Below are 25336 nucleotides of genomic sequence, written 5' to 3' on the forward strand. Positions count from 1 at the left end.
GCAAGCTTTTTTTCCGCTCATGTTGGGCGAAACTTTCTTTGATTAATTTGTGTGTGGAAGTATTCATGAGGGAGTACCATACTTTTATTTTGTCTTTAGGAAAACACTTTCAACTTCGCTTTTATTTTGGGGCATTAGTCAGTGAAATAACAAGGAAAGTAAAAGTATGTAAAATTGTTGTCAGTAGTTATCTTTCGTCATTTTTTTCCATTTTACTCTTTTGCAAATTTTTTTGCATAACGAAATATATTCTAACTTAACATTTAAACAATTTTCACGGTCGAACAACATCCAAGGCTAGAAGCAACAAGAGGAAGGATGAAACGAGAGAAACGCGATCTAAAAAATTGTTTAGGAACAGCCAACAATAACTGAGCACGAATGTGAAGGGTACCTAAAGGATCAAAAACGGCAATGAAAGAATTCCAGTAATATATATATCGACACACGTACATATATGTATATATATATATATACACACACACACACTTAAGAAATGAGATATAAAACATCAAATAATACATATACCTCAGTATACATGTGTAGATAGGGACAAGTTTATACGTAGTTATATATATATATATATATATATATATATATATATATATATATAAATGTGTGTGTGTGTGTGTGTATACAAATGTAGTTTAATGTGTTACACCCATATTCATATCAACCAAGGCTATACTGTAAGGCTTAGAATAAGTTTCCCATCACAGTAAAAAGCCTAATGTCTTATTTTATATTTAAAACATAAATTAAAATATAAACAATTCCATAAATATATCTTAATGTCTTAGAGACACATTAGACACATTAAAGGTGTTTATAGTTTTTCGATACAATTATCTGAACTTATTATAATTTTGTATTTTTACAACCTAAATTAAGACGTTAAATGTGGCTGGGGGAAGTTTATATAAAGATTAAAACATTGAAACATCGTTGATAAAACATCAGAAATGAAATAAAAATGTATTTTCTAAAAGATAATCAACGGAAATAACATTGCTTTGCCGACATAAACAATAATTGGAGGAAGACAAAGTGAAAGAAATGGGGTGATTTAAAGCGATTAAACGTAGACTAGATAAATATGAAGCTATAGAAATGAACTAACCTGCTCCATGGGAGTTTTGTGGTATCTGGGCAAACATTGTCTCCTCCACAAACTAGCAGGAGGAAGACAAGACGAACGAACACAGTTTGGATGGGAGAAGAAACAGTCTGGACAAGAATTGGAGGAAGAACGATAAATCTGGATGGCTTTGATATCTGACAATGAATCATCAAAACTACAGTAGCACTTAAGTGCAATAATATCGAACGGCGTTTTTAACCATTTTAACTGTCTGCGAATGAACTTCAAAAATAAGTACTAGTTGAGCACTGACATTGATGTAATCGACTAGCCCTTCCTTCCACCCATATTTTAGGTTTTTGCCTTTCATCCTTCCAGGTCAATAAAATAAGTACCAGTCGATGTAATTGCTTTACTCCCTCTCCTGAAATTGCTGGCCCTGTGCCCAAATTTGAAACCAATATTATTATAATTAATATTTAATTCTATATTTGTGAGATGAAGGATTTGTATTATGTATACTGTTTATATTAGTCAGATTGGTGTCTTAATCTTGATTGTTGATTTCACTGTTTCAGCTTTTGTACACTCCAGACCTCTTAAGGTGTCTTGTGTTGAACTTGGTTGTTATATCTGAATTTCAAACTAAACCCTTTATTTGATTCATGGGATACACTGTCCTCATTCTGCTCCATGTTTTGTGACATTTTTTTGTGAAGTATGGGCATAGGGTAGTAGATAAAGACATTGGTTAATGTAGTGCAGTCACCTAGAGGTTCTGAGTTCAATCCCAAGCAAGGCACTAAGGTAATTCACAAAAAAAAATCAACTGAAGCAAAAAAAAAAAATGTCACAAAACACAGAGAGCAGCATGATAACAGTGTACCCCCATGGATCAAATAAAAGATTAGGTTTGAAATTCCAATACAACAACCAAGCTCAACACAAAACACCCAAAGAAGGCTGGAGTACAACAGCTGAAACAGTGAAATCAAGATGAGGACACCAGTTCAACTAATATAAACAGTAAACATATTTTTGTTGTTGTTGCTTTGTTCCAAGTCTCAACCAAAGACCTTGAATAAGTTTGACATTTTGTTGTGGATGTTATTTATGAGTAGCAATGATATAAGTCTTTTATATGATTTATGTAAGATAAATCTGTATGCCTGCAACCTTATGGTCAGCAAAGATCAACAAGAGCTGCCTTCATGCAATCACTTCATTAATGTCTCTTCAATCAGCAATATTATCAGGTTAATTTGATTAGATATAATATCTTCCTTATATAGTCAATATGTTTGATTGAATTAACCTTCTCTCACTAAGATTCCATGATATTGATTACAAAAATAATCAATATAATGAAATCTTAGTGAGAGAAAAACCTTTGAATTGTTGCAGGAAAAAAAATTACGTTCTCATTTTTGTGTATTAGGAATTCGATGATATGAGCTGTGTTGTTCATGAATAGAGGGTTGAGGGAAGAACGAATGGTGATATCTTCAGCACTGGAGTACTTATTGCTGTTTAGCTCAAGGCACACTGTGATTGAACAGATCTATGATCTAAGGAATTCTTGTCACGATAATCCAGTATTTTTTTAGGAATATTTTAGATATTGCTTTATCTAATGTTTTCATCACTATTTTTAAGATATGATTTATTTTGTTATTTCTAACAGTTCAAGCAACTGGAAATATTTTCCCCCATTTTGGCCCATAGCAGTGTATGTGGTTGGAGATGGCAGCAAACCTCCAGCTGATATTTGGTATAATATGTCAGATGCTCCTCAACCACCCAGTTCATGTCTTTTCTCTGCTTAATTCAATATTATGATTGAGGATCTCAAAAAAATCAATATTTCAAAAAGCAGGAAATCAATACTGTCAGAAATCATGTTACTGTTTCTCTTTTCCATCTTGTGTTTCCAATTCAGCATTTTTTTTTTTTTTACTTTTTTAACATTGTTCTTAATTGCTCATGACAATAAGACAAAAGAAAAGAAAAGAAAAAGAAAAGAAAGCTTTCCTACCTTCCATTTCCAATTGTGTGTGATTGCTTTATCTTATTGTGAAAATAAATGGAACATTCTCTGTAATTAAAAGTTACAAGTTCATAAAATAGTGCCAAATGCTCGGAGCAAATAAGAAAATAACATCACATAAAATGAATATGTATTATAATACGGAACAGAATTTTAAAGATATAATAAAATATGTGAATAGTTTTTTTTTATCTTTCTTTACCATTATTGACCTCAAATTACTTAAGCTATTAAACTCTACCAATAAATCCGCCCCACCCACTTTTTCCATCTACCAAATCCACTCATGTGATTTCAGTTTGCCTGGGGTTATAGTAAAAAAAAGAACACTTTCCCAAGATGACATGATGTGAAACTGAACCTGAGACCATGCAGTTTGGTTTCAGGTTCATAACCACACAGTCATAGAACTTTTATTTGATTTGGCTTTTCCTCACCTCTTTGATTCTATCTCCTTAGTATTTATTTCTCATTTCAGTAATTATAATTTTACTTTTATAATGACTCAATGGTTATAAATTTTTGTAATTATTCAGAATTTCTTTTTCTTTCATATACATATGAAAGAATATTTATCAAGATTTTTTTCTGAATTGCTAGAAAGGGGTTTATAAGTTTTTAATTCTGTGCCACACAAAAGACTTATGGCAAAACTCTGCAATGAGTGTGAAAGATGATCTTTTTAACTGGTTAGAGTCCTTCATTCTTAGCCAAAAAGAGGTGGTCACGGTTCTAAGACAGCATTCTTCACCCTATGAGATGTCATCTGGTGTACTGCAGGGATCTGTTCTTATATATATATAATTTTTATAGAAACCAGCTGTGTTTCTATTTATTTATTTATTGGTTTATTTATTTATTTTGTATTACCATGGAGTAGTATTTTAATTTCTAAGTTATGAGCTTGTCATGCGAGTTTCCTGTTGGTGTTTGTTTTATTGTTGAAGATCATTGTTGTGTATTATAAAAGAAGAAAACTCAAACAATGTAAATGATTTGCTGCGTTGGCTATCAAGGAAAGAAAAATGCAGATAGTATAACCACCAGTTGGGAGGAGAAAACCATGCTGTGTCTTGTTGAAGGCTGACTGCTGTACATTGTGTCCGAAGCCATCTCTAGCTCAAGGTGGTCTGTTTGGTGAGTTAGGTACCAAACTGTTTAAGGAGGGTAAAAAGGGGACAGATTTTAGAACATCCAAGAATCCATGTCATGTTACAACTTCATGCTGCTTGATCAACTTATTGATCAATCATACTCGTGATCTCTAACTGATTATTTTGTGGTTGGGGTTTGAATCCCTACCAACCCATCATGGACAACCGGCAATCTAATCCTCTCAATGTATACAAATGGAAGCATGGTTGAGAAATTTGCGTTACAAACATAATTCTGGGTTTAACTCCACTGAATGGCATTTCAAGACAGGAACTTCTAGAGCAGTGTTGAGTTAATCCAAATCTTGGGAGTGAAATTCTATAGACAGAAACTGTATGAAAGTTTGAATTTACTATATCTGTTCTTGGGTGGCAAACTTAATCCATCACCTGGTTTAATCTCACCATGTGACCCGTGGATAACTTTAGCAGAGCTCACTTTATTTGCAAGCATGAGAAACAAATTTCTGCATTGAGGATAACTTGTGAGCCATGATTTCTTTCTCTCATTTTCTTTATAGTTCACTGAGACATTACAAAAGACCATGAGTGCTGTCCTCATTCATCTGATTACCATATTTGATGGCTTAAAAGGTGCATATTTCTTTTAAAATGTCTCAAAGAATCACCCTGAGTGCTATATGTGAAGTTGGGCCTCTCATTAGCTAATATTATTCCTGATGAATATGTGTGGCTGCAATTAGGGTACATCTAACATGCCCATTTGTCTTTTATATAGTAAGTCATAAAGACAATTTACAAAATTTATTGTTATAATCTGCATTTTTCTGTCAGTTAATGAGGTCAATGTTAACCAGTCCCAAACTGGTTTCGATCATTATTATACATCATGAACGGGAATTGCAAAAGGATAAAAAAATAAAAAAACCCATTATGAATGCTATTTTGTTTTCTCCGTCAACTTCCTATGAAAATCAGAATTTTATATTTTGCTCACATCTTGATAGCAAGGTGCAAAATCATTTGGTGACATAATTACATAGTGTCTCTGCACACTTGTTCACATATGTAAATTCCATCTCACAATTTACTTTATTAAAGCTATCTTATGTTAGTTTTTATGTAAATCTTATGATCACAATACAACAGTAAAACTGATATTCTCTCTCTCTTTTACACACACACATACACATATGAAGACATATGTATAGTATATACGAACATAGATGCATGCCTACATACATACACACACACACACACAATAAATATATATATATATATATATATATATATATATATATATATATATATATATATATATATATATATATATATGTCTGCAAGTGTGTGGGTACAGTGGGATTGACACAGCCATCATGCAGTGGTATTGACACAGCCATTAAGTCAGTTTCACAGAGGAGTGGCTAATAGGATTCACTTGTGTCTGGCGACTTTTATCTTTTACTTGTTTCAGTAATCATGTCGGGGCACTATTTTGAATGGTTTAGTCAAACAAACTAACCCCATTACTTACTTTTAAAGCCCAGTACTCATTCTATTGGCCTCTTTTGCTGAACTATTAAGTTATGGAAATAAACAAACACTGGTTGTCAAGCAATGACTACACAAACACATGCTCATACACTGGACAGATCTGTGGGAACTGGAACCTCTCTGTATCTCCTTCCTTCTCCAGGCAGTGTATGACACACTCCCATGGCCAACAAACCTGCACAGAAGGGGGTTTGAAAGAGGACCAGCTGTGTAGACTCTATGGAGAAAGGGGCACCCTGGCACACATTTTGTCAGGGTGCAAATTAGCACTTAGGCAAAAGACAAGTGGCATTGTGACCAGTGCTGGATTAACTATTAAGCAAAATAAGCACATGCTTAGGGCATCAAAGCAAGGGGAGAACCACAGAAATGATAAATGGTTTACTGCACAAAAGAAGTCTCTCTAAACATGCTATAATAACATTTGGAATGCCTTATCCCTACTAATTAGAGAAGCAAATGTGTTATGTAAGATTAATTTTGAGGGTCTGGTCAAAGACATGGCAATTTTAAGAAAGTAGAAAACTTTTTATTTATAAATAAAGTGGAAATATAGAAAAATAAATATTATTTTCCATCTTACTGTCAGCTTTCTTTCATTTTGAAAAATAAAATTTTACTTTATGGTTTATTATAGTTTATATTTGGAATTACATATATATGTATAGGCGCAGGAGTGGCTGTGTGGTTAGTAGCTTGCTTACCAACCACATGGTTCTGGGTTCAGTCCCACTGCGTGGTACCTTGGGCAAGTGTCTTCTACTATAGCCTTGGGTCGACCAAACCCTTGTGAGTGGATTTGGTAGACGGAAACTGAAAAAAGCCCGTCGTATATTGTGTGTCAGTGTTTGTCCCCCCACCATCGCTTGACAACCGATGCTGGTGTGTTTACGTCCCCATAACTTAACGGTTCAGCAAAAAGAGACTGATAGAATAAGTACTAGGCTTACAAAGAATAAGTTCGGGGTCGATTTTCTCGACTAAAGGTGGTGCTCCAGCATGGCCGCAGTCAAATGACTGAAACAAGTAAAAGAGTAAAGAGAGTATATATGGGCAGCACCAAACTCTTTTAAGTGCTTAGGGTCTCTATGGGTCTTAATCCAGCTCTGATCATGACAAGGTGCTTGCAACACTTGCCCACACTCTGGAATCGAAAAGGCTCAAGAAACACCATTAGCTGGGGAAAACAACAGCAGCAATCAAGTTTGTGAAGGAAAGAGAAAAGCCAGTGAAAACAGCAAAAATAACAAATATTCTGCAACATGGAGTCTAATCATGGGATATGAAAGTAGACCAGGGGAAAGATTGCAGTCTCCCCAGGTTGTCCAGACATCCCTGAGGTGAGATGTAGTTTTGTGGTCTGAAAAGGTAAAAGAAATAATCTTGATTGAGCTTACAGTCCCATGGGAAAAATAGTGTGATCAAGCCTTTGAATGGAGCATGGAGTAGGGATGACAATCATGGTTTTTGCCAGTTAAGCATGGTTGTAGGGAATTCCCTGCCAAGTTGGTATGGATGATGCTTACAACTATTAGAATAAGAGGAATAGAGCAAAGGGTGGCTGTGCATAGGATGGGAGAGGCAGAAGAAACTTCTTCTTGTTGGTTATGGAACAAGAGAGAGGAGTTAAACTGGACACCTGGAAGAGATGATGAGCAGTGATTTGCCCACCTCTGCAGACTCACCTATGGTAGGATGTTACGGTTCAGGATCAAAACAGCTGATGATTGCTGGATACCGTCTAATGACATCAATTCCTCTTACCCAAAGCTCCATTCACCTTGGGGAATGGAAAAGAAGCAACTTCTTTCAGATGTTCTCAATAATGATATGTATATGACAGGTTTCTACTCAGTTTTTGTTGGCCAAATCCACTCACAAGGCAGTGGTCAGCCCAGGGTTATAGTAGAAGACACTTGCCTGAGATGTCATGTTGTGGGACTGAACACAAAACTTATGTGGTTGCATAGAGTGCTTCTTAACCATATATCCATGGCAGCAATGATGGGTAATCTTAATTCTAATTAGTTTCAATATCATGGCGAGTGAAAAGTGTCAACAGTTTCCACTAACCGCTGAATAAGTATAAACAACCCTTTTACATCTTCGTGACACGTTAGGGTATCCATACAATACAAAGCTAATGGTTAACACATCCATCAGTTCGCGTTTCCGTTTAAATTGCATTGGTATTTGCGTGCGTGTGTACGAGTGTGTGTGTGTGTGTGTGTGATGAAGTTGCGTAATAAAGCTTGTTTTAAGAAAATAACAGTGATAAGAAGTGATAAGAATTTTAAATATTTTATAGTTCGGAATTAGAAGTTTCTAATATAATTCTATTCATCTGTAGAATGCATTATAGAAATGTATATATCTACCCTACCACTTGACTAATACTTTATATTAACGACTGAAAAGAATGAGAAACAAAGTTAACCTCAACAAGATTTGCACACAGAACGTAAAGTATTATAATTAAATGCCTTGGAGCATTTTATCTTACAGTTCTACCATAAAAGATGTTGTCTTTCCATATATATCATTAAGCCTTCTGGAATAATAAATTAAGAATCTATTTTTAAATTTCGTTTTTCGTTTCATTTTAAATCTGGATTTTTTGCACATCCATCTCCCCAGGCAATTTATTTCGGTTCATAATAGTTTTCCAGTGCTAAATTTGAAACTGACGTAAATAAAGATTGACATTAAAGTATTTGTTGTTTCACTTCAAAGATGGGTCTAACAAGTAGTGTGTTAAAACAAAAAGATCTTGATGATTATCAGGTTTGAGAAAACATTTATTTATTTCTCTCATTTCATACACATTATATAATGTGTTGGACTTCGCCTACTAACTTGATATTGCGATTCACCCATTAATGATTTGCTGTTTACAATACACAATTGTTGTGTAATAAAATGTGATCGGAAGTTTTATTAGATTTCACCTAATTTAATATCTGTTGTTGTTTTGCCTCTCTGACAGAGCAGACAAACCTATGATCAAATGTTCTCCATATATGACTATTTCATCGCCTTTTCTCAGACTTAGTGCCTCTAGGTGTATTATTTTATATAATTATTATTTTAAGATGATAGGATGTGATATGAGGGAGATTTGGCTTTCGTTATTTATAGGTGGAGAGATAACAAAAAGGTTTCTCCGTGGCCTTGCTTTATATATGTGGAAATAAAACAAGTGAAACACAGAAACATTTTCAGGGCCTAATTACAATTATGTGTTTGCGATTATGTTGGAATTGGAAAAATTGTAAATTTTCTTTTGTTTTTCGCATAATTCCTTCCCACTTTGTTTTATCAATCTTAAAAATGCATACTTTTTTCAATGAGATTTTCCTATGGTGTAGATTATTATGTGAAAGGGAATTTTAAAACCTTTTTTGTTTGCAGGGCTATCTCTTTCCCTGCCGCCACTAAACATTGTTAAATGCATATTTTTTTAATAAAAGTTTTCATGTTTTTGAGGGGATAGATTAAGATTAAAAAGTTTTTGTTTTTTTTAAATTTCCTGAAGTTAATTGTACTCTAGACCTTCGAAAACGTATTTGTGGAAAATTTCATTAAAAAAAAAACAGGTATTTAAAAAAAAAGTTACGAAGAAATAAATTCGGAATTGTGGGGGGGGGGGGGGCATTCTTTTGACAAATGTGCCCCACTGATCTTCCCCCCCCCCCCTCTGAAACATCTCTGAATTTCATTTAAAAAACATGCATTAAAAAATTATTAGAAAACAAATGTCCCTAGTGTTGGTACAAAGTTACAAAAAATTGTAGAGATATTACTAAATACTATATGTGCAGATATTGTTGTACCTATTTATTGGGTTTAGTATGATTCAAAATTTTAGATACTAATTAATATTTCAATTGGCGGGATTTTGGAATAGTTGTCTTTTCGAAGTCCCATTCTTCATGGGAAAGGAAAAGAATATGGAAGCGACTAAAGCCCTTCCAGGTAGCGCCCCAGCATTGCTGCAGTCCTTTGAAAATTTTCAGAATCGTTATATTCCAAAATAACACTAAATTTATATTTTAATTTAGACAATATTGAGTAATGTTGTAATATCAAATACTTCGGGGTCTGGGAAGTATGTCAATATTGTGCATTTAAAACAGTAAACCATAAATTGTTTGGAACATTAACAAATTTAAAAAATAGCTTTAAATATTCTAAAATTTATTTAGAATGTCGGAGATTAATATATATATATATATATATATATATATGCGAGTAAAAATAAATACAAAAAAGGTGGGGTTTTTTGTATGATTGTGTATAGAGGAATATATTATTTAGTTTAAAAGAGTTCCAACACTGTCTTGTTTGTTATGTTTTATTTATATTCCTGCAGAACCAATGTGGGGTATAGAATATGGAATATACAATATATAATATAAAATAAAATAAAAATGGATGGCACCATGAAAGAAAGTATTGAATGTAGATGAAATATTGAGTGTTCAATATAAAGGATCAAATATATAAATATATAAATATATAAAGGCGACTCGAGTTTCAGGGCTATTTCCCTTCGTCATGGCCGGTATGACAGACTTTATATATATATATATATATATATATATACACTTTATATATATATATATATGTATATATATATATATATATATATATACATACACACAATAATATCTATCGATTTTTAGTTTAAAATTTGCTGTTTTGCGGACACGCCTTTATAACAATTAAGTCCTGGTAATTCGTTTGTAGTCATTTCACAGGTTTGATTTCCTAAGTTACAAAAACTATGTCATGCGCTGTTCAACTTTCTTTTATCAATTCATTATAGTTAAACACCTCAAAATAATGCATCTATACACGTTTTTCTGATTAGTTGTATAAACAAACATTAATCAATCGATAAGTTAACGTTATAACACTAATTTAGCAACTTCATTATTTACCTGTTGCTCCTCTGTTCGGAAGATTTATAACAGTGAAAGATACAATGCTTATAATAGGCACTCCTCTAGTCACAAACCTAGATTGACACAAAGTGTAAAATATTAAATTTATTCCCACCAGATTACTTGAAAAAAGAAAAAGCATAGTATTGCTTACTAATGACGTGAATTGCATTTTTATTTTATTTTTTTCTGGAAATTAGTAATAAAGAAGTTATTAGCATTTAAAGTTATGTAAATTTTGGAAGAAATTGAACAATGTTTCATGAAGTTTGTATCGGTTAAATTGTTGGCTATCTTTCGATTTGACTCGAATTTTGTCAAATAAAGAACTCGGTAATTTCCGTGAACATGTGTTGTTTCGTCAACTGATAGTTGACACATGTTCATGGAAATCCCTGAGTTCTTTGTTGACAAACCTCGAATCAAACTGAAAGATAGCCAATATCTATATTAAATCTATATTCTAGAGTATGACAAGTTCAAAGAAGCTATGTCGGGCCATTTAGAATAAAGAACTTAGATAATTCTGACAGTGAATAAGCATTCAATATAATCAGACGTACGATATTGTATTGTTTTATATTTGGCATTTCTACAGATGTGTACCCCCACCCGACTTTGTTTCCTCATAACTTCCAGAAAATGGATATTTTTAAATGAAATTTTCTACAAATATGCTTCAGGTGGTGTAGATTTTGATTATATTGGAGTATGTGGTGAAAAACAAAAATTTCCAAGGGTGCGGCAAGGAGCTTCGGAATATGCACATGGGATGGCTTTCTTTACTCATAACTTTCAGAAATATGGGTAATTTTTTATGAAATTTTCATCAAATAACTTTCAGATGGTGTAGATTACGATTATATTAGAATTTAATATGAAAAACAAAAATCAGTGGACTTGTATTCACTAGTGTAGCTAGAGTGTGTGCCGCCCGGGGCTGCCCTTCCGTTTGCCGCCCCGGGACCCCACAAAAAAGCACATATTGCCTACAGCAGACGCAAAAGTGCCGCCGCTATGCAAGTGCTCGTACCCATACATATACGTAAAACAATTTGGTTAATGAACAGAGATCCCAGTGTTTATATATAAAAACAACATGTAATTGTATGCATAATGAGACATTGAATAATTAAAAATTTTATTTCATCTTCAGCAACTAACATATTTCACTGAGCAAGAAATCTTAGAGTAAGTTAAAAAAAAAAATTTTTTTCTTTCTGTGTGTGTATGTGTGTGTGTGTACACACGTGCTCTGTTATTTATTAAATCATCATTCTATGGTTTGTTCACATCTTGCAGATCAGCAAAAGAGAAAGCTATTTGTGAATCGCTTTAAAGAAAGTTAATCTTGGAAAATATTATATGGCATATCTTTGTGGTTAAGAAGATCATGTCATAACCTTGTGATTCCAGGTTTGATCTTGCTACTTGGCACCTTGGACAAGTGTGTCCTGTTCTAGTCTCAGGTTGGCCAATATGCATAAAATTTGGGAGATGTAAAGCCTGTCATGTGCTTGTTTGCATCTTTGTTTACTGGTTTGAGCTGTATCCCTTGTTATATAAAGAAAACCTTCACAAACCTTAGCTTTTCAATAAAATCAGTGCCAGACTAGAATGAGTTTATAGAATCAATTGAAACACTACATGACAATGCTATGTCATGGCTACCTTCCACTGGTCAAAGCTAGTGAAGGAGTAGTTGACCATTCATCGATTTCATGAATTTGTTTTAACATAGAATATATTATGTGTGTATTTAACTTATTTCCTTTTTCTCTAATATTTCAGGGGTTTCCGGATATTTAAATCTCTAGGGAAGGAAGAAGTAAAAAACTATGCACTTAAGGCTAAAATCCCTTTTGCCAGGATTCAGGAGCTTCCTCAACTAAGAGTAAGGGACATCTTTGAGTTTCTGATATATATATGTGTATATGTGTCCCAACCATGCCAGCATGGAAGGCAGACGTTAAATAATGATGATGAAAGCCAATCTGATGAAGTGCCATTCCAAATATAATCATCTGAATACTTCACATGGAATCATTTAAATGCAATGGCTTCAGGAATGGGATGGTACCGATATAATTGTAACTAATTATAACCCAGATCAGCATGGAACGTGAACGTCAAATGTGATGTGCTAAATTCATACGCTTGTAATGCATTTGTTCTTAATTGTATTATATGTTACTCTTCACAAGACTCACACATTGCTTTTACGAGTGATATACCTGGAATTTCTGCAGCAGTGGACTTTCAATTTTCCTTTACCTGGTTTAAATACTAAAGGGTTGAGTCGACCTCTCGCACCTACCCTATAATATTATTCTAAAAATAAACAATCATGTGACTGAAATCTTGAAACTATGAAGTAATGCATGACTCAATATAAAATAATGTGAATAAATAAGAATCACAGTTGAGAAAATAATCTGATTGTTAAAAGATTACAGTTTCAATTCAAGATTGTAGATAGCCAGGAGTTCAGTTTGGGGGTTGCATTAAAAATGCACTGATTTTCTATTCTATTATGATCTGCTGTTCACTTCCCAAGCATTTGGTTTTGGGTTCAGTCCCACTGTATGGCAACACAGGCAAGTGTTTTCTACTATAGCCTCAGACCAACCAAAGCCTTGTGAGTAAATTGGGTCAGCAGAAACCCAAGTCTGTTGTGTATGCAAAAGTGCTTGTGCTTCCTTAAATAGGAGGAAATATAAACAATGTATGGGATGTTTGTTGGGCTCATGATCATAAGATCATGATTTCAACTCCCTGACCGGGCAGTGTGTTGTGTTGCTGGGCAAAACACCTCATTTCACAATGTTCCAGTCCACCCAACTGCAAATAAGTCAAACCTACGACAGACTGGCTTCCTGTTCATTGGGGAGTGTTGCAATTAGTTATATATCATGGAAACCAGGTTAAGTTTTGGACTAATAAAACTTTGGGCTTATGACAGACCTAATTCTAAGTAATTTAATGACTTTTCAGATGAATCCTTTCCGTGATCGTATTTGTTCAGTTTTTTCCTCAAGTGATGATGAGCATATGAATTTTGAAGACTTCCTACATATGATGTCTGTCTTCAGTGACAATGCACCCAAAGATTTGAAGGCTCATTATGCATTTAATATCTATGGTATGTTATAATTTACTTTTAATAATTTTCAACAAACATTAAAAAAAAAATTATGTAAATTGTTTTATTTATGAAGTATAATGACATACAAAATGCTACAATAGGTACATTCAATTTGTCATTTTCAGATCTTGATAACGATGAAAGAATTTCTGAACGTGACCTTTTTGAAGTTCTGGATAGACTAACAGTTGGTAAGAATATGGATGAAGGGAACGAATATTTGCTGTCAATAGAAGAAAAACGGAAAGTAGTTCAAGAAGTAAGTTAATCAGCTGCTATCATGACTATGCGGTTAAGAAGTTTGCATTCCAACCACATGGTTTCAGGTTCAGTCCCAGTGTGCGACACCTTGACAAATGTCTTCTACTGGGCTGACTTAATATCTTGTGAGTGAATTTGGAAGATGGAAACTGTAGGAAACCTGTTATGTGTGTGAATGCTGACATCCTATGGTTTCACTTGAGTGAACTGGAAAATGATGATGACCTGCTTTGTCAACATTATGAAGATCACTACACTTTCAAAGACCTGAAGGATTAAAATAAAAATTTAAAAAAAACCTTCCTTATATGTAAAGTAGGTTGATGACAGGAAAAGTATCTAACTGTAAAATCTTGCCTAAGATATGTTCCCATCCAACCCCTGCTAGCATAGAAAAACAGGCATTAAATTAAATGTATGCTTAGATGCTGGCATAGCTGTGTGGTAAAAAGTTTGCTTCCCAACCACATGGTTTCAGGTTCAGTTGCACTGTGTGGCACTTTCAGCAAGTGTCTTTTACCATAGCCCAGAGTTGATCAAAACCTTGCAAGTGGACTTGCTAGGTTGAAACTGAAAGAAGCCCATTGTGTGTGTGTATATATATATATATATATATATATATATATATATATATATATGTTTATACAGGCAAAGAGGCTGAGTTCTTTTCGAGCCTTGGGCCTCACGGAGGCAATGACCAAGACCTTTGGCATTATGTCATTTTTGAGAAGAAGACCCATCAAGCCAAGCAAAATTGCAGTTGTGGCAGATACTAGTGTCAGCCAAATGGCACCTGTGCCAGTGGCATGTAAAAGCAGTGTTAGGAAGGGCCTCCAGCCATAGAAAACCATGCCAAATCAGAGTGGAGACTGGTGCAGCCTTCCAGCTTACCAGCGCCAGTCAAACCATCCGACCCATGCCAGCATGGACAACAGACATATGTGTTTGTGTCTTTTTATCTTGACATTGCATGAGAGTTGTAAATGAGTGTTGTTCATTTCCAATATTCTATGCGAACATACCTGGTCACGGGGAAATGTTAACCTTGCTTGGAAACAGATGAAGGTTGTTGACAGGAAATACATCTGGCCTCTGAAAATCAGTCTCAACCTCCAGCCCATACAAGCACGAAAAAATGGATATTAAATGACGATGATTATTCATATAATTTTGTGTTTCTTATAGATCATGAAAGTTGGTGATCTAGATCGTGATAATGTACTTAGCTTCTCTGAATTTTGTCACATCATTGATAAAGCTCCAGATTTTCTAAGGTAAACAATATTTTTTAAAGCATGTATGAATTTGCATATTATTTCAGTAAAATACTTAAATCTCTCATTCAATTATTTAAAAAAATTTTTCAGCCATAATGTCTACCTTCTCTGATAGTAGTGAAATCCTAAGTAATTTTTGTGTTATTTTCAAGGCCTTCATTCAATTGATATTAATCACACATTATCTTGTAGCTTCAAGATATCTATATAATTGTTTACTTTTGGAATGACATTGTTGGGTATGCATGAGAGGTTAGATCTGGCTAGTTTGAACATAAAGCAGAATATTTGTGCCAGATATAAGTTTAATTGGTAAAGGGAGCAAAACGGTCTGCAAATCACAGAATGTGATGCAATTTATAATATAATTTTCAAGTCCCTTATGATTAATTTATGCTTTGAAACCCTGCTCAAATCAATTTTAAAGAGCAATCACATACTTGGCACTTGAAATTTATCTTTTGTGAGGAGTAAAGAGCAAAGTGGATAAGATTTTTAACTAAATTTGTGGGTTAGGGGTTCAAATCAACTGTAGACATTTCATTTCTTGATAGGCTACTTTATTCAGTAGGTCTCAGGAATTACTAATTTAGTTGACTTCAAATGTTTTCATGTTTCTTTCATTCTATGTGTATGAACATATTACTCTGCATTTGTACAAAGAGAAGGAAAATGTCTGTCAGTTGTGTTCAATTAATTAATTTTAGTGTCTATCTCTAGTAGAAACAAGCTGAAGGTCTGATAAGCTGTGCCAAATTGTCTCATTCCATCCATTAGGGTAGCTATAACTGGTTAATCTACTTTCAAAGAATTACCTCTTTCTACACACAGCAGAAACAAAAAGTTAACTATTCACTCTGAGACCCATACAAGGATTAACTTAAATTGAAAATGAACATTATGATTAAAGCAGGCCATTTTTCAAAACTAATATTGTAATCTTTTAGTTAGACCCCCCCCCCCCCCCCAAGAACTTATAGTTGAATATTTTTGTGACTTTTAAACAAAATTGTTCTGTGAAGCCAGAGACTAACATTTAGGTTAAGGCTCTACCAGATATTTGCCCCAGAGAAAGTCATGCTTGCATTTGTGATTTGTTTCCTTGCTGAAATATGAAGTTAAATATTATTTGAATTTTAATCAATATTCTAAAGATTTTCTTTTTTTTTTTTGCTTTGTTTCAGTTCATTTATCATTCATCTTTAAGACGGAAATCATCTGGAATGCAGTATTTCATTTTCTTTTATCTAGATGTTTCTTTTTATTATTGTTTCTACTAACATTGGTACAAGCTTACAAATTTGGTAGGAAAGATTAAGGGACTAAAATCAATCCTTGCACTTGACTGGTACTTCATTTTACTGACCCTGGAAAAAATGGAAGATAAAGTTGGCCTTGGTGGAATTCGAACTTACAAAAAGACCCATAACTAAATTGACAGCATTTTATCCAACACTAACACTGCTGCTACTGAATCGAAGACCGAGACATCAACTTCAAATACTTATGGGAAGAAAACAACAAAATTGAAAGCTCAAACAAACTCTCAGGATTTTATACAACTGAAGGACATTATTACAAGTAAGCAATAATATATGGTGATTGTGGCAGAATTGACGTGAAAAAAAAGCCAAAATTTGTTGATGTATGTTGTTGTTGTGTAGTCCCGATTGAGCAGTCTTATGGCATGCAGGTGCAATCCACAGCGCTATCTTTTCACCTCATTGAAGACCAAACTGCTCCCTCTATTGTCCATTCTATTTTTATACATCTCTAGATTCTGACGGTAGCCTCAACAGAGGTGACAGATGCCAGTCTTCTGTACTTCTTGTTGTACATCCCAGCACAGTGTTTGTGGCCAGCGAAATTATTGATGTTGCAGCTATTTGTGTGTGTTTCTTACGCTTTCCTGAAGCGAGCAGGAGAGAAGTTTTTAGGTTGTGCTCTGAGGTATGATTTCATGTAATGATAGGATAGGAAACAACTGGGATGCTGACGATATAGCATATAGCATGGCTGACTGGACATTCAACCTGTTTAGACACTGGTACAAATACATGATTGACAAACACTTTCCCCTCTCTTCATAAATATAAAGAAGAAACATTCCCAAAGTGCCACACAATCCAACAGAGAATGAAGGGGAGACACAAAATGGCTGATGTCAAATAAGTCAGCATTGAATCAGTTTTGCCAGATAAGCAGTTCCAAAATGTTTCATACTCATAATAGGGACCATGTAAGCTGAAGTTTTCTAAGGCAACAAACCAGGCTCCTTGTATGTCTAGGCGATCTTTCATTTTCACTATTTTTGTTTCAGTATTAGGTGGTCTGTGAAGACAGAGCTTAGTGGTTAGGGTATTGGGCTTATGATTGTAAGGTTTTGAGTTCGATTGCTGCTGGCACATTGTGTCCTTGAATAAGATGCTTTATTTCACATTGCCCCAGTCCACTCAGCTGTAATTCAGAGGGCCAGCCATGTCATACCGTGTGTCACGTGTTTGTGAAGTACTCGGCTACTTACACGTTAATTTCACATGCAGGCTGTGTCCCACTGATTGGATTAACAGGCACACTTGTCATCATAACCGACAGGAGTAGCAGTTATGTGGTCTGTGTACAATCAGTGTAGTGTAGGGGTTTTTTGTTATTTTTGTATCCTTTGAGCTGATTGTAGTTTGTTGAAAAATTAGTGTCCTGATAGGACTGGCATAGCCCACGATGGGCCTAATGTGTCGTTTGTACACCGTTGTTGTTTGTTTCTGTTGATCAGTCAAATGTGAGATCTGTAATTGTAAATATTCTATTTTAATACCTGTTTACCAAATGTGGTACCAGTGACTGCAAGTAAAATTCTATTTTATTATCTGATTGCAAATATAACCTCACCACTTAATTAATCTATCAATCAAATGTGATAACAGTGATTACAAATAAAATTCTATTTATTACTTTTTAACTGATATTTGAATCAATATGATGTTAAAATTCCAAAACAGCCGAATCTTTGTCACATCTTCAAAAGGGATCATTTATCAAATTTATTACAATGAACCAACAAGGAAGCCTCTCTGCAGTTGTGAGGTCATGACTGAAATTCCTTTGGTCATAGGACTGCGGCTATGCTGGAGAACCACTTTGAAGAGGTTTGTCAAATAAATCAATCTCAGTACTTATTTTTCAAGTTTGGTACTTATTCTATCAGTTTCTTTTGCTGAAGTGCTAAGTTACAGAGACATAAACAAAGCAATACTGGTTATCAAGTAATTGTTGGGTGACAAACACAAAACATACATCTATGGCAGGCTTCCACATAGTTTCTGTCTACCAAATTCAGTCACAAGGCAATGCTTAACCCAGGACTATAGCAGAAGACAATTGCCCAAAGTACTGTACAGTGGGACTGAACCTGAAACCATGTGACTGCAAAGGGATCTTTATAACCACATGACCAAAATTATAACATTCTGACGACAGTCAGAAACCAAATCTTAATGCACTGTGTTGTACATAAACATTCTAAATATCAGATTATTGGTCTTGAAAATTATTATCTAAGATTAAAGAAACTGAAAGGATTAAAAAAAGAAAGCAAGAGATCAAAATTTTTTTTTATCAATGATTATATTTTTACTTTTGAGTATGTGTGTGTAAATGTTTGTGATGTTTTGTAAAAGAGTCCAACTTGATAAGAAATTCTTCATGAAAGATGTGTATGAAAGAAAAATTACAGGAAACAAAAGTATTCTATATGTATGTCAGTATTACAAGATTAAAAATTTTACAGATGAGAAAATGCAGTTAACAGTTCTTATTTGTATGCCCTACTAGTCACTCATGTCCATGTCCATTTGTTGAAGGTTTACATCTGAAGCTAACTGGTCTCCTATACTAGATGGTACAACACTCTCACGTTCAGGGCTACCTTCTATGATTGTAGGTTCAGTAACTGTGGGAGCATTGGCAACAGTATACACCTTTTCAGCCTTGCCCTCCCCACTCACATAGCCCTTTTCCTCTTCATCATAGTCACGAGTGACACGAGTGCTGTCAGTCTTTATGGAGGATTTCTCTTCCTTGTCACTACGGTGTTCCTTGTGTTTTTTCTTACTCTTACCCTCTTTTTCACGACTTCTCTCTCTGCTCCTTTCTCTCGGTTCTTTCTTTTTCTTACTCCTGCAACACAAACAAACAATAGTTTTAATTCATTTTGATTAATTACAACACATTAACAAAATTTAACCCAGTCACAGCATATTCCTGCTATAGTGGGAATAGGTTAAATGTCATTTCTGTTGAATTCCCAGTAAAATGGTAAAAAGCAACACACCAAAAAAGATGAAGCTGGTTCTGTCCATTAGTTTGCCCACAATTGTTATTCTTAAGCTGTGTATACAACTATTAATGTTTTTGCTCAGGAGCCCAAGTGGAGGGTGAAGTTAGACACGGGGGCTCCAAGTCTGAGAGGATTAATTTTCTAGGTCCCACCCATGCTAGCATGGAATACGGACATTAAATGATGATGATACTGAATTGCAATACATTAACAAGAAAGTTTTGTACATTATATACACGTGTGGATTATCATCATTGTTTAACGTCTGCTTTCCATGCTGACAATGGGTTGGACTGAGGACTGGCAAGTCAGTAGGCTGCTCCAATCCGATCTGGCATGGTTTCTACAGATGCCCTTCCTAACACCAACCACTCCAAGAGGGTAGTGGGTGCTTTTTACATGCCATCAGCATGGAAGCCAGTCAGGGGACACTGGCATCGACCACGTTCGGATGTTGCTTTTTATGTGCCACTGGCATGGGAGCCAGTTAGGAGGCACTGGCACAGGAACCATTTAGTGGGCACAGGCATCAACCACGTTCGCATAGTGCTTTTTACACTCCACTGGCACATAAATATAATATATAATTTAAAACATTTTGAAAACTTAAAACATTATATACTATAGATTTTTCTGAAGCAAATCAAAGTTGGAAACATTTATGATTTATTAAACAACAGCTTAAGTTTGTACTTAAGTATTTTTGTAGGGATTAGTAAGCATTTTCCAAAACAATGAATAATTGTCCAAAATACCTTGATGATTTATGTCTGGAACCACTACGTGAACGTGAGCGTCGATTACGAGGAGGACTGGTAGACCGGCGTCTAGGGTTGCGATTAGGTCGGTTGCGACTGCAACAACAAAAAACATACGACATACATATTTACATAAAAAAAAATAAACACTAAAATGCTATTGTTTGGAACATTAAAAAAAAAGGTAACTTCCTAAAGAAATAAAGGATTTCAAAGAAAAACTAATTATTCCCATCGATAAATTGAATTAAATTATTATTAAGGAAACCTATGATATAATAAGTTTTACCCTTTAGCATTCAGATTACTGTCAAATGTTATTTTTATTTATTCACACTGTTTTAAATTAATCATGCATTATCTCATAGCTTTGAGATTTTGATGGCATATATATTGTAGGATAAGTACAAAAGATTGGATCTGGCCAGTTTGAATGTAAAACAAGAGGAATATCTGTGCCAGATACGGACAGCTTAAATGCTAATGAGTTAAGTGATAAGCAAAAGATGTTAAAATTATTCATAACTGAATTTCTTGATATTTTTAGCATCAATGGAACAAATATTTTTACAGCTTGATGCCTTTCCTGACGCTAATCACTTAACCATACGTTAAGAATGGTGTCTTTTACATCTCAGTGAACTGAGATCAATAACTGTTGCTTCATAGCAGAGTGTGATCTCATTAACCTTTGGATTAATAATCAAATATTTTAGTTCATACATTTCTTAAATTTAAATTGTGAAAACTTTACAACTGTATCTCTTTATTAATGTTAAGTCAATGCTAGAATTATTGTGAATACATTTTATACCTATAACAACCAATGTCTTTACTAATTCACCTTCTAACCTAACTTTAGATCAAAGGGAGCCCTATCCCACCTCTATCTCTAAAACAGGTAAGTTAGAATGTGGTAACAATCTAAAACAATATCTGTTTTGGCTGTACAAGAAAAACAAGATAATATTTTAAAATCTTCCATGATATAGCAAATGAAAGAGGACTTACAAATAGGAGAGCAGGAAACTGCACATACAAAAGAAAAAAAGAATTGGTTCATATATTGTACACAAGTCAAACCTAGAAACTATTACAAATAAACAAAAGCAAAGTTGAGCAACTCAAAGGACAGTATTATTTATTGTTTTGTATACATACTAACCTGTGAGATCTTCGAGATTTTTTGCTTGGTGTTCTACTACGACTCCTCTTTTCATGAGAGCTGTTGACATAAAAAAAATAGATATATAAATAAATAATAATTGTGGTATGAATAGTGTTGTATGGGAGTTGAATGGTGATAGTGACAGTTATATTCTTGAAAGAAGGAGATTAAAATATGGGTTCTTAAATGATGTGTGTTGAAATTTCACTGACACAAATTTTCTATGGCTGGATGCTCCTTCTGTTGCCAAATTTCACCTGTTTCCAAACAAGGCAATATATTCCTTAGTTTTTTGAACAAGAACAACACACTGGTTGGACATGTTTTCATAGAAGATTGTAAGTGAAAGACACCATTTATGATAGTAACATTTGTTTACAATTAGCCAGAAATGTCAAGACAAGGTGACAATGGGTTTCTTCCAGTTTCCATTTACCAAATCAGCTCACAAAGCTTTGCTCAGTCTGGGGCAGTAGTAAAAGACACTTGCCCATGGTACCATGCAGTGGGATTGAACTTGAAACCACATGATTGCAAAGTGAACTTTATTTTATTAATGGTTGGCTAAAGGAAGGCTGTAAAAATATGACAAGCACAACAAAAACATATTTGTAGGTTGTTTTTTGTTTTTTTTTTTTGCTTTCTGTGCCAGATGACAAATGAAAGTCATGATGATGATAATAGAAGTCTTGAAGTATGAAGAATCATGACAAGCAGAAGAAATATATGCCAATAAATGATGGTGCATACTCGGAAATATCATACTCTTGGAAAACAAAAATTAAGACAACAGTGTTATATTGAAAAAAAGTATGGTTATGAATGTGTGGTGATGATGACCAAAAGAGTACAATCACAAATACAAGAAGCCAAAATGGGTTTCCTGCAAAGGATCACTGAATTGATGTTACACGATAGGGAGCATAGCTCAGAGATCAGGGAGGATCTCCAAGTCAAACTGCTACTTCTCAACACTGACAGGTCACAGCATGGGTACTACAGACGTGATTAGAATGTGGCAGAATCACAAGATTGATTCTACAAGTCCAGCCAACTGGTAGGAGACCTAGGGGCAGACCAAGAGTGAGAAGGTCAGATATCATCATCCAATCTCAGTTGGTTATGCTTGGGAATCCAGCTGGAAAGTCTAATGATAGTTGCTTCTGATAGGACTCTATGGGGGAGGCATCAGAGGACTCTCCCCAATGACAAGAATAGTGGGCAGAAAAAAAAAAAACCGGATGGATTAATACTTTTAGATTTCACTTTAATAGTGTTTTTCTACGGTGCTTAACAGAGTTTGGAAAGAAAGAAGAGGTAAGTACAAAATCTACCTTGATTTTCTTTCTGGAGAGGAGTCCTTGTCATCATCCTTCAGGGGAAGGGAACATTCCCTTGTAAGTTTAGGAGGAGATGGGCTGATGTATTTCTTTTTCACTGGTGACTTTTGTCGACTTCGGCTACGAGACCGACGCTTTATTGGTCTGAAATCAGGAGGTTAATAACAGAATAACTTCATAGCCTTATATATAAACACATACACACACACATATGGTGGACTGTTCCATTAATTTCAACTTATAAGCCTCCTATTATTCTAGTTGGGCACACTCTTAATATAATTCCCTGGCAAAATAAGGATGACAGTGTGTGACATGACTGAACCTTTCACTATCTGATGGGCTTCTACACAGTTTCTGCTAACTCAATTTCACTCACAAACCTATGCTAAAAGCCCTTTCCCCATGATGCCATGCTGTGGGATCAAACCCAAGACCTTACAGTTGCAAAGTGAACCTCTTAATCACTCAGCCATGGCTTCATATATGTTGTTCAGGGTCTGACTTCAACCTGCTTCCAGTAATAGGGCCCTGGTACAAGAGTCCCAGGGTTTTGAGGAGTATAGAACTACCTCTTAGCCACTATTATTCCTAGGTCTACTCTGACCTGAAGTAGTAGCACCTGTTAGGGTCCCTGTGTCTGAATGTTAGAATGGTTTGCATTTATTATGTACAACAGAATGACTGATAAATATCTGTGTTAAGAGAAATGTTTTATAATGACTTAGTGAAAAATGTGATTATAAAATAATGAAAAAAAATAAAGACATACCGAGGTGGAGTCCGAGAACGCCTGGCACTGTATGCTTTGGGAGGAGTACGTCTGTTAAAAGAGTATATTTAACTTAAAATAGATATAAATTAAAGTAACCTACATTTTTATAATTTTTATTTGTGAAATGATGAATATTATTAATAGAAAAAGATGCTAAACCAGCTAACACAAGTGAATAATTCACCTATTCAACTAAAACTTAAAGAAGGCTAAAACATCACGTGTGAAAAACTTATCATAAAATGAGCATTATTCTGAAGTTTGTGCTTCAATTGTGTATATTGGATTTTCGGATCTTTTTTAAAACGGGGGCCACATTTTTCATTAACGAAACACTTTGAAACTTGGAACACTGGTAGAATGTGTCGTATAAAACATCTTTTTCTCTTAGTCTTCTTAAAAAAAAAAGAAATCCATAAGTTATTCCATGTTAAAGTTGTCGTATTTCTGTAATTTCAACCAATCACTGACGTCTATTCAGCCGATATACATTAAGTGCCGACTACATAAACAAACGATTCTGAAACAATTAACCCTAACGTTAGGGTTAGGGTTAAAGCAAATAAAACGAAGGTATGGAGATTAAATACGCTTTACACCGCTTAATCAGCCAAAGGGAGTAAATATAAACAACTGAATACTTGTCAGTGATTGGTTGAAATTATCGAAATAAGAAATTATCGAAATAAGAAATAAATTCGAATACAAAAATATTTTTCTGTTCTATAACACAAAATAGATAAGTATACGAAGTTTGAAAGTCTTTCCATACCAAAAACACTACGTAAAACATTAATGAAAAATGTGGCCCCCGTTTTAAAATAGATCCGGATTTTCCTTTGTAACATCATTCACTGCTTTCTTTATTAGGGGAGACAAATTCTTGTCCAGGGATGAATTTCCATCTCCCTCCAATATTTATTAGAATAGCACATCTATAAGAGATGTTATCTCAGAACAAATACCACAGTGAGTGACCTGCCAATGGTGTATATATATTAAGTATGATATACAGATAGCTATTTTAATTTAATACTTGCCTCACTGACATACACCTGGGTGAAATTCTAAGACTAACTGAGATGGCAATCTAAAATGGTTTTTATACTTAACATACCTTGTTCTAGATCTTGATCTTTTGCGATGTGGACTTCTGGATTTTCTCCCTCTAGAGCGAGATCGGGGATGACGTGTCCTATTTAAAAAGAGAAAAAGTTTCACAAATTTAAGAAATTAAAAAAATACAAGTTAAAGCATAAGAGATCATTCTGATGAGATCCACACGAATCAAGAGAACTTCCAACAATCTTACTGAATACCTATTAATCCATTCTATATCATAAAATATAGCAGTTATAAGGTGGTTACACATCTATTCATTATATAAGCAAAAAGTCACATCTATGAGAGAAATGGAACTCAATTTTATCTACAACACCACTTGACTGGTACCTTATTTTATTCATCCCTGGAAGGCAAAGTTAACTGTAGCAAGACTTGAACTCAAGTATAGAGGTTAAATATGAAACAAAG

The 25336-nt window shown here is 34.5% G+C and overlaps 3 protein-coding genes across 4 annotated transcripts in view; 1 reads left to right on the top strand and 2 right to left on the bottom strand.

Annotated features, from left to right (window-relative positions):
* LOC106879199 (vacuolar protein sorting-associated protein 28 homolog) overlaps positions 1-10888 on the bottom strand; it is a 24452-nt gene extending 13564 nt beyond the window's left edge. Inside the window, exons 1-2 of one of the 2 annotated variants that reach the window (XM_052969955.2) lie at positions 10741-10888; positions 3117-3176 (exon numbers count right to left, since the gene is read on the bottom strand). In XM_052969955.2, coding sequence (XP_052825915.1) covers positions 3117-3123 — 7 coding nt within the window. In that variant the 5' untranslated portion in view covers positions 3124-3176; positions 10741-10888. Of the gene's footprint in view, positions 1-1120; positions 1234-3116; positions 3177-10740 lie in introns of those variants that run through there. The other variant, XM_014928663.3, reaches the window with a different exon arrangement.
* LOC106879195 (calcium and integrin-binding protein 1) lies at positions 8499-18385 on the top strand. The gene is made up of 7 exons (XM_014928656.3): positions 8499-8581; positions 11900-11934; positions 12535-12637; positions 13738-13885; positions 14014-14147; positions 15335-15423; positions 16611-18385. The coding sequence occupies exons 1-7, from the start codon at positions 8531-8533 to the stop codon at positions 16630-16632; spliced, it is 582 nt and encodes a 193-aa protein (XP_014784142.1). The 5' UTR covers positions 8499-8530; the 3' UTR covers positions 16633-18385.
* Positions 18386-19031: 646 nt separating this feature from the next.
* LOC106879189 (uncharacterized) overlaps positions 19032-25336 on the bottom strand; it is a 38942-nt gene continuing 32637 nt past the window's right edge. Inside the window, exons 11-16 of the mRNA XM_089356899.1 lie at positions 24921-24998; positions 23801-23851; positions 23023-23172; positions 21686-21745; positions 20518-20616; positions 19032-19602 (exon numbers count right to left, since the gene is read on the bottom strand). Of these exons, the coding sequence (XP_089213025.1) occupies positions 19254-19602; positions 20518-20616; positions 21686-21745; positions 23023-23172; positions 23801-23851; positions 24921-24998 (787 nt within the window). The 3' untranslated portion in view covers positions 19032-19253. The remainder of the gene's footprint in view (positions 19603-20517; positions 20617-21685; positions 21746-23022; positions 23173-23800; positions 23852-24920; positions 24999-25336) is intronic.

Source organism: Octopus bimaculoides, chromosome 8 (assembly GCF_046866305.1).
Source record: "Octopus bimaculoides isolate indiv1 chromosome 8, ASM4686630v1, whole genome shotgun sequence".
In the NCBI taxonomy this organism is placed as follows: Eukaryota; Metazoa; Mollusca; class Cephalopoda; order Octopoda; family Octopodidae; genus Octopus; species Octopus bimaculoides.

Excerpts from the sequence above, each read along its gene's own strand:
- LOC106879195 (XM_014928656.3), top strand. The coding sequence starts at position 8,531 with ATGGGTCTAACAAGTAGTGTGTTAAAACAAAAAGATCTTGATGATTAT. Across the intron at positions 13,886-14,013 it reads TTATGCATTTAATATCTATG|ATCTTGATAACGATGAAAGA; the intron begins GTATGTTATAAT and ends TGTCATTTTCAG. Across the intron at positions 14,148-15,334 it reads AACGGAAAGTAGTTCAAGAA|ATCATGAAAGTTGGTGATCT; the intron begins GTAAGTTAATCA and ends TGTTTCTTATAG.